The sequence below is a fragment of the Callionymus lyra genome, chromosome 1 (assembly GCF_982586985.1).
Source record: "Callionymus lyra chromosome 1, fCalLyr1.hap1.1, whole genome shotgun sequence".
NCBI lineage: Eukaryota > Metazoa > Chordata > Actinopteri > Syngnathiformes > Callionymidae > Callionymus > Callionymus lyra.
Window position 1 is genome coordinate 34656986 of NC_141818.1, and position 12091 is coordinate 34669076.

Here is a 12091-nt window from a genome sequence, read left to right on the forward strand (position 1 = left end):
GTAACAATGGGATTTAAAAGATGGGTTTACATGAGACAGACTGTGGGGTTTTAAAACATTATTCAACTCTTGAGGACCAAACTTTCTTTTCGTCGTTGATTGGTCGCTTGACCTTGATTGACAGCGGTTCAGCCAATTAAATCACTGTCTGGGCTCACGCTGCACTTCCTAAATAACGGAGGATAAACTCAACGAATGATCACAGAAAACGACGTGGAAAATACATGCTTGCATTTATCAAGACTGACACGAGTGATGATGGTGTTTTCCAACATAACTACGTTACAGTAGATCTCTGTCATGCAGTCGTGAGGTGGCTTCAAAACAATGAGATCAGAAGCAGCTGATGGTCACATGAAGGAGGGAGTGAAAGAGGGAGTGAAGGAGGGAGTGTGAAGAAAGAGATTATCATGAACCCTTTAAGTCTAGGAATGCTGTGTTGGATTAGTGCCTCTAAGGGGCAAACACCAAGATCCCAATAATAATGTCCTTTATTCCTAAAAGGGAACTTTGTTAAAAATTAAAATGTATCTTATAAATCTTTACATTTCTTTCTCAAGTGTTGGTCTATAAAGTGATACAAAAAAAAAATACATGACATTTTTTGAAAAGCCAATATTCTAAAGTTTGCTTTTGTTAACCTACTGTTACAGAAAGAGCGACCAGCGTCGGCCTGCAGTCGGAGGACTGGGGTCTTAATATGGAGATATGTGACATTATCAATGAGACAGAAGACGGGTAAGAACTCATCCCTGCTTTCTGTAAAATGTTTCTCTTTGCTGTCTTAACAAAATGTACAATTAGATTTAGAGGTAGATTCAAGAGAATGATCAGTTAAAGTAGTTCAAATATATGATACGCCCCCAAAAAAAGAACTAAAGCAAAAAATATGGGATTTTTTTATTGTTTAAATTCATTTAATTATTAAGTTGTAATAGCATGTGGTTCAGCCCTGACCCAGAGACAACGCAAGAGTTAAAGATATTCACTATATTATTATCAACCATGACAATAATGAAATTGACCTCCACGTTGCAGCTGCAGCGAGACACTAGTCTGTACTGGTGTCTTCATGTTTTACACTAGAGATTCAAGGGAAAGAAAGTGATATGATACGATATATTCAATTCAATTTTATTTAAAGTGTCTTATCATAACAAAGTTATCTCAAACTATACAGTTGAAGTAAGACTATAGTTGATTAAGGAAAAATAGATTCCCAGCAATTCAACAAATATTATAATAATATATGATGTGATATAACCCTTGTTTGGGAAATATAAGTCGTCAAATACAAATAAATGTGTATATTGTTATTGTTAAAAGACAATGGACAATTTAAATTACAGTGATTTCAGTTCACACGTAAAATAAATTCCCCCGAATGTCTGCTGACTGTCACCCTGTTCGTGGACAAATGTTTTGTTGTGTTACAGCCCCAGGGATGCTGTGAAAGCTATCAAGAGGAGAATAGTCGGCAGCAAGAACTTCAGAGAGATCATGTTGGCTCTCACTGTGAGTCAATTGAAACGTTCTCCTTTCAAAGCCTGGGTTTAAATAAATGTCCCGCGTGCAGGTTCTGGAAGCCTGTGTGAAGAACTGTGGTCACCGCTTCCACGTTCTGGTGGCGTCTCAGGAGTTTGTTGAAGGAGTTTTGGTGCGTTCAATACTGCCTAAATACAACCCCCCCACCGCCCTCCATGACAGAGTGCTGAGCCTCATCCAGGTCTGCATGTATAGTACACTCGTCCCACCATCTTGTTGCTCATCTCGACTCTTTCTCTCCTCAGTCGTGGGCAGATGCCTTTCGGAGCGTCCCGTCTCTGGTCGGAGTGGTTTATGTTTATGACGACTTAAGGAAACGAGGGCTGGAGTTTCCCATGACCGACTTGGATGCCCTGTCCCCCATACACACCCCCAGCAGGGTGAGCCAGACCCAACGAACATCAATATGAAAAAAAAACATGATAAGCAGCAAAAATTCTTTGCCTTTTATTTTCCAGAGTATTCCAGAAAACGAGACTCGGGAGACAACGCCTCATGTCAGTCGACCACAAACACCCCCAAGTGATCGCACGGACATTTCCTCAACCCGAGTTCAAAATGACAGAAGCCCGGGATCGCTCTCAGTGGAGCAGGTACTGCCTGATAATAACAAATAGACATATGATCTGAGTTAAAGGGTGAAAAATGTTATTTTCACTAAAATGTAAAACATTGTCAGGGTGGAGTTTGTATGTTCGCTCTGTGTTGCTCGGGTTTACTCCGGGCACTCCGGTTTCCTCCCACAGTTCAAAAACATACAGGGGTTGATTGGGAACTTGAGGAAATTGTCCGTAGGTATGAGTGTGTGTGTGAATGGTTGTGTGTCCTGCAACAGACTAGCCTCCTATCCAGGGTGTCCCCCGCCTTTCGCCCGATGAAACGGGGATAGACTCCAGCATAAGGGAATAAGCAACACTAAAAAAAGAATGTGTGGAAATTGGAAAAAAAATCCACAGTTCTTGCAAAAAGATCGCGGAAAGTGATGGAAACTGTCACTATTTAATATGTTATTTAATGTTTACTTTTAGCTTTAAAACAAGTTTGTTTATCTCAAATATTCAGCGAGCATTGCACAATCGTTAATGATAAAATTGTGACAAAGTCTCCTCATGACAAACGATATATATTTAGTAGTTGTGGCTTTTAGAAAAAAACATATTTTGGCTCAAAAAAACGTCCTACTGCTGGTGCTGAACGTTCACGAGCAACATCGTTGCTACGTATCTTAGATGGTACGTAATGGATTTAATTAGTTGGTTCTGTTTTGAATCCTGAATCCAGGAGCAAAAGTTGCGGAGCGAGCTGGCACTCGTGAGGGGAAATCTCACCGTCATGTCGGAGATGTTGAATGAGCTGAAACCAGGGGAGAGTGGCGCCGATGACACGGAGCTACTACAGGTATGTCCGTTTTTGGGGAGGTTTTTTTCAGTGTCTGTCACATTAATAACGCCAAAAACAACATAGATAATGCTAATAATGGGATGATTAACAGATGATTACATTTTGAAAGTTTTCTGAAACTACCATCTGGATCCACAAGTCTTTAGAACATTTGTGAGCTATAGAGGGAGCTCTGCTTAATATACAAGAATAAATAAGTGACATTATTGTAATTTGAATGAATGGGTTTAAATTCTCCGCTTGGCAGAGGTCTGCGCTCAGTAATTGCCAGTCATTTAAGTTGTACTTTCAACTCAACAATTTCTGCTGGTTTAAGAAGCAGATATGAACATTTTTAACCTTAAAGTCTCTGACTTTCGTCCGAGCAGCAGTTGTACTCCGCCTGTAAGGACATGCAGACTCGGGTTGTGGAGTTGATCCCTCAGCTGGTGGACGAGAGCTTCATAGCGGAGCTGCTGGTGATCAACGACGACCTGAACAACGCTTTCATCCGATACGAGAGGTGACCGGAAGCTTAAATCGCACCAGTTGAATGTTTTCTAACATCTGTGTCGTCCTCGAAAAGGTTCGACCGACAGAACAAGGCTCAGCTTACAAACTCACAAACGGTATTAAACATGATTTTACTCAGAATTATATGAGAAAAGTTCAAATAAATATAATTTTTTTTCACTGCAGTCCAGTTCCGTGGACAGGTTAAGCCTCGTCGAAGTGAACGATGAACGGGCAACTGTCAATCAACCTGCCGTCCTGCCAACCAGCAGCCAACCAAGCGTGAGCTTGTGGACCAATCAGAGTCAGCCAACTACCAACAGTAAGGAACTAAAAGGGTGTTTAAGAAGTCCTTAAAGATGTGTCGAATAAGTAGGTTGTAGTTCAATATGTGTGGGAAAGAGGCTTAACTTCTGATACATCAGGACAGGAGAGGAGTGAGAAAGAGTGAGAGCAATTTCCGAGGACAGAGACAGGGATGAAAACCAGCAGCAGAGGAAGATTAAGACCAAAATGAGGAGAAAGATCTCTTTAAAAGTGATCCTCCTTTGTTACTTCAAACCATTTCTCTCATCCACGCAGAAGCCGATGAAGAGTTCGACATGTTCGCCCAGACCCGAGGAAGCTCGCTGGCCGAGCAGAGGAAGAGGTGAGAGTACATGAATGAATATAGAATTACACAAAACAATTATAGTCTTTACACTTTGTCCTGCTAAGTATATGGCTTTAGCTTCTACTGCTAATAGAAGCTAAATAAGATATATTATATATATATATATATATATATATATATATATACATATTTACATCTGCATTATTCACTTGACATCATTTAAAAGAATATATATGTATATATATTTAAAAAATACATATTTATATATATTTTTTTTAATGTTATAATATTTGGAAAATGAAGTAGAGATTCCACTGTTCCTTCCTGCCAACTGCAGTCAAGTTATTTAATTAAAAAATAGTATGTTTTTTTTATTAATTTGTCATTATTGTCAGGTTAGTAATCTGACTTATCGATAATCATATTTATGATTATTGTATTGTTATTCTGTTATCCTTATTTATCTGTGCATTGTATGTCTTAATGTGGTTGTGTGTGTTCAATAGTTTCGCTCCTGTATTACTACATCCCCAATGAGGGAAGAATAAAGTTATATCATATGCTATCATATCATTTACTTTTTTTTAAGTCTTTATGATTTTCTTTGAATCTCTAGTGTAAAATATGAAGACCCCGGTGCTGTAGAGGGTCTCGCTGGAGCGCTTGATTCACGGCTGCAGGTCATCGGGGGCGTATGTATCGCACCATAAAGATAAGGTAGCATCCGAAAAAAAGAAATTGATGCAGCTTCTCTTCCCCAGAACACACCAAAGAACAACGCTGCGCAAAACGATATTGACAGATGGCTGTCGACCGACCTGGTGGGATTGTCTTTCCTACATTTGTAGTAATAATTTATTTAAAAAATAGTATTTTTTAATTAATTTCAATGTTTTCTCTTCCTGAAAATGCAGCAAGACCAGTCGGCCGTTTCAGAGGGAGTGTCGAGCCAAGGTAGGTCATCTAACGATCGAAATTGAAACCTGACTTATAAACTTACCGCGTCTTTTGAAGAGTTTGAAAGGTTCTTGGAGGATCAGGCCAAGACGTCGTACCAGATGACTGGGAGCGACTCTCCCGCGCCGACCTCCGGACGAGCGTCGCAGTCCAACCGGCAGCAGGATCAAAAGCATGACCAACTATTTTCACTCTGAGCAGAGATTTTTTATTTCCACCAGGTCTAAATGTCCCCTTGCTTTAGTAAACCTCGTCCACATCTGCATGTTTGTAGGGAAACAATGTCTTAAGCCTACTCTTGATTTCCCATTGGACATATGCTGAGTGCGCCGGACCATAATGGCTTTGTAAATGGCTTCCTTTGAGACTCCTCCACTGATGTTTGTCTGCCATCCTAGTTTCTGACTCTTCCTTCAACACAAGCAACAGAAAGTGACTGAAGATACTGCCCATCCTTCTTTCACACGTGGACATGAATCACAAATTGGAGGACATTTCATTATTTTCCAAGACAAATTTGTGTCACAAGATGTTGATCTGTGTTTGATGTTTGAGGTTTTCTGTGTTTCTTCTTCTTGTTCTCAACGTGACAGCGTGGAGAAGGAATACAAGTCGGAGGCAAATCCCTGTGTCCGGATGGTAATCAGATCTTTAACAGAATGCTATCATTTACAAGCCCATTTATATTAAATCCTAAAAGAGTTTTAAGAGTTGTTTTGAGTATTTTCTCTTCTTTAAATACAAACACACAAACCAATGCTGGGGAAAACAAAGTGCATCTTCCTAATCTAATCTCCAATATGTTCAAATTTAAATACAGTTTAATCACAGTAGTATGTTAGATAGTTACTAAACAAATGAACCAAAAATCGACATTTATGTATAGCTCCATATATTTATATATTAATGCTGTCATCTGCATCTTTACGTTTTTCTTTCAAATCAAACCACAATAAAAAAGTTAGATAAAACTTTACTTCTGGAAAATGTTTGTTTGTTTCTGCTCTCTGTGCTGTCTTCTATTTGTAGGTTGTTAAAGTGCTCAAGGATGTCTGTGGTGAAGTACACAAGGTGAAGCCTGATGGTAGACTTGTTTTATTTCCAAGTATTCAGATCTACCACCGTGCTGCTCAGCTTCTGCGACGTTCAATTCAAATCAAGATACTTTATTGATCTCCATTGAGAAATCTCACAGAGAAATTAGACCATATGTGTCGGATCATCATGTTTATCCACCTGACTTTTGCTTTTAACCTTAAAAATTTCTCGTCATGGGTGGACATCGAGACCAGAAAGACTCGCTGTTAACACAGCTGGGACTCAGTCCTTACGTCCTTTCGCTCTGTTGCCACATCTGGAGCCGTTTCTAAACTAAAAAACATTTCTCAGCTTGCTATATTTATTATTTATATTATCGTTTATTTATATATATGTCACAGTAGAGACTGGAATCCATGAGAGACCGGAACTCTCCTAGTAGAGATTGGAATTAAAGGAACAGTGACACGCAAAACAATCGTATTATCGTATTTTCCTTTGGTTTGTTCAAAAATGTAATTTCAAATTTGTGCAGACCTGAAAAAAACTTGGTGAACTATAATTTCTTTCTGCCTACATAGAAAATATTTAATATTTTTCAGCAAGTCAGTTACAAACGTGTACATTATAATAAATTAGGCGAAGTTTGATATCAAATAGTACAGTACAGTACAAAACATTGTTATGATAATTATCAATGCTTAGCTAAGTGATAGTTCACCTAAAAGATTGTCCTGGTAGAATTCCAATCTCTACTAGGAGAATCTGGTATTCTCCTAGTAGAGATTGGAATCCCAATATTCAGATCCCGATTCATTAGAAGAATTCCAATCTCTACTAGGAGAGTTCCGGACTCTCCTGGATTCCAGTCTCCACTGTTATATATATATATATATATACTTTATATATATATATATAATTTTATTTATATATATTTATTTATTCGGTGATGACCGAAAGCAGTATTTGCAACAGATAATAAATAAAATATGAGTGAATTTATTTGGCTCACAATGTGAATTACATTTTTTTATTTTCCAAAATAAAATAAAAAAATGTTCTGTACTTTATGTCACAAAACGTCAAATATATATTCACTTAAACATGTTTTTTTCTCGTTTTTTCTTGTTGTTTAACATTTTAAGAAAACAAACTGGAATCAATATAAAAATATTCTCGTTATGTAGTCTCGCCGCCAATGACGTAATGCCACGAAGTGTCAAAATTCCGAGTGCCAGTGAAGTAAGCATCACTACGTCACGGTGTACACACATACAAGATGAACGCTCCTTTGGACGATGAGTTCGAAGATGCGCCTGATGTCGAGCCGTTAGAACCGACCCTGAAGAATATAATCGAGCAGAAATCCTTGAAATGGATATTCGTCGGCGGTAAAGGTGGCGTCGGTAAAACGACGTGTAGGTAAGCGGATGAAAACACTGTCTTTAGCTCTGAATGCTAAGCAAGCTAGCTTGCGGAGCTAGCTAGCGCTGACACGTTCAAATGACAGGCTATTGCTAAGCGGTGCTAACTTGCGTTTCAAACAGCCAGTATTTGAAATGTATTTGTAAGAAAGCTGCATGATAACATCTCCTTATTTGTAAACGAGTAATTATTTGTGCTAAATATTTAGAATTGCTGAAAGCGGATTTTCGGCTTGAAAAGGGTGGCGAAAATGCAATGTTTGCTAACTCCATTAGCATTGACTGTCAACATGTCATTGTGTAGAACCGTTTTTGGTTATTTTTTGCCTCATTTTATATAAACTTGCTGTGGAATTTCATCAGTTGTAGTTTGGCTGTCCAGCTGGCTGCGGTCAGGGAGAGCGTCCTCATCATTTCAACAGATCCAGCACACAACATCTCCGACGCCTTTGACCAGAAGTTTTCTAAGGTGCCTACAAAGGTCAAGGGTTATGAAAACCTTTTCGCAATGGTAAGTGTGTGTGTTTTTGTGTGTGTACTTAATCCCATACCTAGCAGTTTCTGTCTGCAAAACGATCTTGAACTAGTTTTTCTTTGTGTACTTATCTGTTTTTCCATCCCTAAAATAACTTCTCTTGCAGGAGATCGACCCCAGTCTGGGTGTGGCGGAGTTGCCCGATGAATTCTTTGAGGAAGACAACATGCTGAGCATGGGCAAAAAAATGATGCAGGAGGCCATGAGCGCATTTCCGGGTATCGATGAAGCGATGAGTTATGCAGAAGTCATGAGGTTAGCCCAGTTTTGACTCAATATTCCCTCTGTTCTTGTACAATTATATCACAGTGGGTGCACTTCATGATGCTCCTAGTGCTTTATGGCCTTTCATTAAAAAAAGTTGTCTCTTACAGGTTGGTGAAGGGAATGAACTTCTCTGTGGTGGTCTTCGATACTGCCCCCACTGGTCACACACTGCGACTGCTCAACTTCCCGACGATTGTGGAACGTGGCCTTGGTCGCCTCATGCAGATCAAAAATCAGATCAGTCCGTTCATATCTCAGGTGAGGAGAAACGAATATTGCCGTTCAAGGTGTTTTTAATCTTGTTTATGCATTGTTGTTTTTTTTGTCTCCAGATGTGCAACATGTTGGGGTTGGGAGACATGAACGCAGATCAGCTGGCATCAAAGCTGGAAGAGACTCTGCCTGTCATCCGCTCTGTCAGTGAGCAGTTCAAAGATCCGGTAAGACTTGATGGAATTCATGGATTTATCAAGAGTCGCACTAATAATCATCATGTTTGTCAACACGGCACACAAATGGATTTTGCAACACAACAGACTTAAAGGGTATCTAGTATGAAAACCCAACTCTCCTCACTCACTCTCATGTTTCAAATGTTGAAGTCTTCTTCTCCAAGATGCAGTGAGTCTCTCATCATGACCGTGTTTTTAACTTATTACTTTATGAAGTTCTCTTCCCTCTGGAATCTCAGCGAATGAGTGGTTACGAGAGTGGGAGTTTATTATTATGTAATGATGGCTTCACACCTCCTGCAGCCAGCTGTAAACACCTCCCGCTTTGTTTATACAACGAGTCCTTTGGAGGTGGACACTTCTCAGATTGAGGATGCCAAAGCGCCTATATTAGCTCTGAACATTTGGAGATGCTGCCAATAAATTATTAACTTATTGCTTCAAAAATATTTTGTCAAAGTCGGAGTCAGATACTTTTATAACCGGTGTAGTAAACCTAATAATGGTATAATTACAGAACATAAAACAATTTAACCAATCACAGCAGCCAATTGCTCAATCTGGAATTTATAACTATATTAAAGAAAATGGAATTGCTATAGATTTCCATTGGCTTGTCGAACCACAACATCAGCCATGTTCTTACTTTCAGAGCTATTCATGGTCAGGCTCCTCCTTACATCACTGATCTGATCCAGCCTTACACCCCAGCTCGGGCTCTGAGGTCTGTGGATCAAAATCTACTTATGGTTCCACGCACACGGCTCAGGACCAGAGGAGAGAAATCTTTTCAGGCTGTTGCTCCTAAGCTTTGGAACGATCTTCCTCTCTCTTTGCGCTTGATGGAGTCTACTGACTCCTTTAAGAAACATCTTAAGACGTTTTTATTTGTTCAGGCTTTTCCTTGAAAGGAGAGAACTCCTGTTGTGTTCTCAGTATTATCTTGATCTTTAAAGTATGTACTTTTTTGAGTATTGTTTTGATTGTTTAAGCGCTTTGTGACCCTGGTCTCGAAAAGCGCTATATAAATAAATATTACTTACTTACTTACTATGTGTGTAGATCTTGATATTTGGTCCAGTCTTTCTTCTTTTTTTTTCTGTGAGTCAAAAGTTGTTTTTGTTTTGTTTTTTGACGTTGTGCTAGTCTCACGGTGAGTTAGACAAAAGAATACAACAGTTGTTTCTATATATAACTACGTTATAAAAGTATTTCTGTGGACTTGATCTAATTATGATAATGAAAGTTGAAATTCTTGAGTTCTTCAATAAGAACATTATTAAAGGAAAGCTTTGAGGTCTTTGTGGAGATATCAAAGGCTAGAAGATCTTTGTTGTGCAAAGAAAAAAATCATTCTAGTCCGGTTCTGGTTGAAGTTTCTTTCCTGTTTTGTCAGAGTGTGGTAAACACAACATAGTGTTTTTTAGTGTTGGTACAGAATGAAAGAATAAAATAAGACGACACAAAAAAGAAACCAAAGGAAAAAACGGTTTACTCTGAATCACAATTGAACTGAACCTGTGTGGCTATGAGCAAGAGAAACCTCAAATAAAGTCAGAGGCTGTGACATAACTTTAAGGACTCTCGCACCTGAAAGTCTATTAGACCAAATATAGAGTTACATAGTGTTGTTGTTCTCTCAGGACCAGACCACCTTCATCTGCGTGTGCATCGCCGAGTTCCTGTCTCTGTACGAGACGGAGCGGCTGATCCAGGAGCTGGCCAAATGTCGCATCGACACCCACAACATTATCGTCAACCAGCTGGTTTTCCCAGAGACGGAGCGACCGTGCAAGATGTGTGAAGCTCGTCACAAAATCCAGTCCAAGTATCTAGACCAGGTGGGTGGCTTTTTTTTTTTCTCTTCATCTCTTGTGCGACACTGAGGGGGGAAGTAATCGTCATTGCACCCCCCCAACAGATGGAAGACCTTTATGAGGATTTCCACATAGTCAAGCTGCCGCTGCTGCCGCACGAAGTCCGAGGTGCCGACAAAGTCAACACATTCTCCATGCAACTCCTGGACCCCTACAAACCCCCAAATAAATGATGACCCCCCCCTCCTCCACTCTTACTCTTTGATATCCTGCTACCCCTCCAGGTACTCGAATCAGTTGTTTGGTGAAAACCTCATTTCCCTTCAAAGCATTTAACCCGTTTCCCAGCGATAACATCTCTTCTTTCACAGCAGAATCATGTCTGGACAAAACGTTGATTTTCCAAAATAAGACGCCTTCATGTAGTGGCAATAAAAACATTGAACCAATTCTTCAGTGTCGGTCACATGACCATCACGGGAATGTGGTCGGGCAGGAAGTTATGAACGAGGCTATCGTAGGTAATGATTTTTGACTTATGATGCGGCCCAGTGAATGTTTTGGAAACGTGTTCAACCTCCTGTCATCACGGTCTGCTCTCCTTCTTCGTGTAACTCTCCCATATTTACATTAAACCGTTTGCCGAGTCGTGACATCAAATGATTTTTAGTCGCCTTATTAGAGAACTTTTGATTGCAAATCTATTGAATGTTGCGAGTGCTGACCACGGACTGGAGTTCCACCTGTCTTATATAAATTTAAAGTAATTAAGCTTCATTTAATCTTTTTGGATGTCGTCAGTGTGAAATAAACTTTTCTGCTGCTGCCTCCTCGTGCTGGTTATTTCTGTGTGAGTCATTTGAAGAGTTGTGTGTCGCTGTTGTGTGGAACAAGCTGTTCTTGTTTAGAACGTGAGGGAGTTCTGCATCTCTTCTGCCTCCTGCTGTCCCATGGATTCTATTCAAGGATGTTTTAACCGTAAACAAAAAAAAACCACCAAGTTATTTGGATTTATTGGGCAATACTATTGAATTAAAGAAAAGAAAATCTTAATATTTGTAGAAATTAACTCCTGTAAGAGTCTGCGCTCTCTCTAACTTTGACTATATTAATGAGTTTTACAATATAAATCTAAAAATTTGTGAGTCAAATGTTTGGCAGTGAATCAGGTTAAAAGTGAGGAAACTTTTTGCCAAAAAAATACAAATAAAATGTATGACTAAACTTGTTTTGATTCAAAACAATCTGGATGTAATTTATAGATGAGTTGGTTATTTTCATAAATACTTAGATTTTTCTTTCTATTAATGTTTTGTTATATATCTCTATATATATTAGAAGTGACATTCTCAATAGGATTTTATAATGAAATATCTTTCAAAAAGAAAAAAGTTTATTTTTTGATTCTGAATTGTCACTGTTGTCTATATGAAACCCGTTAATGACCAAAAACCTTTCCAGAGTGTCCTCTACATGTTCTACCAAGTTCTGTAGCTGAAATAATGAAGTTTAACATTATTTATTATTTCTTTTATTATTTCTAAAATATA

The 12091-nt window shown here is 39.0% G+C and overlaps 2 protein-coding genes across 2 annotated transcripts in view; both read left to right on the forward strand.

Moving 5' to 3' along the window:
- LOC148089192 (target of Myb1 membrane trafficking protein) overlaps positions 1 to 5984 on the forward strand; it is a 6238-nt gene extending 254 nt beyond the window's left edge. The window contains exons 2-15 of the mRNA XM_087804126.1: positions 654 to 738; positions 1437 to 1515; positions 1577 to 1726; positions 1791 to 1925; positions 2004 to 2138; positions 2827 to 2943; positions 3315 to 3448; positions 3512 to 3554; positions 3625 to 3760; positions 4021 to 4087; positions 4668 to 4743; positions 4813 to 4872; positions 4966 to 5005; positions 5066 to 5984. Of these exons, the coding sequence (XP_087660252.1) occupies positions 654 to 738; positions 1437 to 1515; positions 1577 to 1726; positions 1791 to 1925; positions 2004 to 2138; positions 2827 to 2943; positions 3315 to 3448; positions 3512 to 3554; positions 3625 to 3760; positions 4021 to 4087; positions 4668 to 4743; positions 4813 to 4872; positions 4966 to 5005; positions 5066 to 5205 (1397 nt within the window). The 3' untranslated portion in view covers positions 5206 to 5984. The remainder of the gene's footprint in view (positions 1 to 653; positions 739 to 1436; positions 1516 to 1576; positions 1727 to 1790; positions 1926 to 2003; positions 2139 to 2826; positions 2944 to 3314; positions 3449 to 3511; positions 3555 to 3624; positions 3761 to 4020; positions 4088 to 4667; positions 4744 to 4812; positions 4873 to 4965; positions 5006 to 5065) is intronic.
- Positions 5985 to 7290: 1306 nt separating this feature from the next.
- get3 (guided entry of tail-anchored proteins factor 3, ATPase) lies at positions 7291 to 11367 on the forward strand. The gene is made up of 7 exons (XM_087804138.1): positions 7291 to 7468; positions 7834 to 7981; positions 8112 to 8260; positions 8380 to 8530; positions 8605 to 8712; positions 10368 to 10565; positions 10646 to 11367. The coding sequence occupies exons 1-7, from the start codon at positions 7326 to 7328 to the stop codon at positions 10772 to 10774; spliced, it is 1026 nt and encodes a 341-aa protein (XP_087660264.1). The 5' UTR covers positions 7291 to 7325; the 3' UTR covers positions 10775 to 11367.
- The last annotated feature ends 724 nt before the right edge of the window (positions 11368 to 12091 follow it).

Excerpts from the sequence above, each read along its gene's own strand:
- get3 (XM_087804138.1), top strand. The coding sequence starts at position 7,326 with ATGAACGCTCCTTTGGACGATGAGTTCGAAGATGCGCCTGATGTCGAG. Across the intron at positions 8,261-8,379 it reads AGTTATGCAGAAGTCATGAG|GTTGGTGAAGGGAATGAACT; the intron begins GTTAGCCCAGTT and ends TGTCTCTTACAG. Across the intron at positions 10,566-10,645 it reads AGTCCAAGTATCTAGACCAG|ATGGAAGACCTTTATGAGGA; the intron begins GTGGGTGGCTTT and ends CCCCCCCAACAG.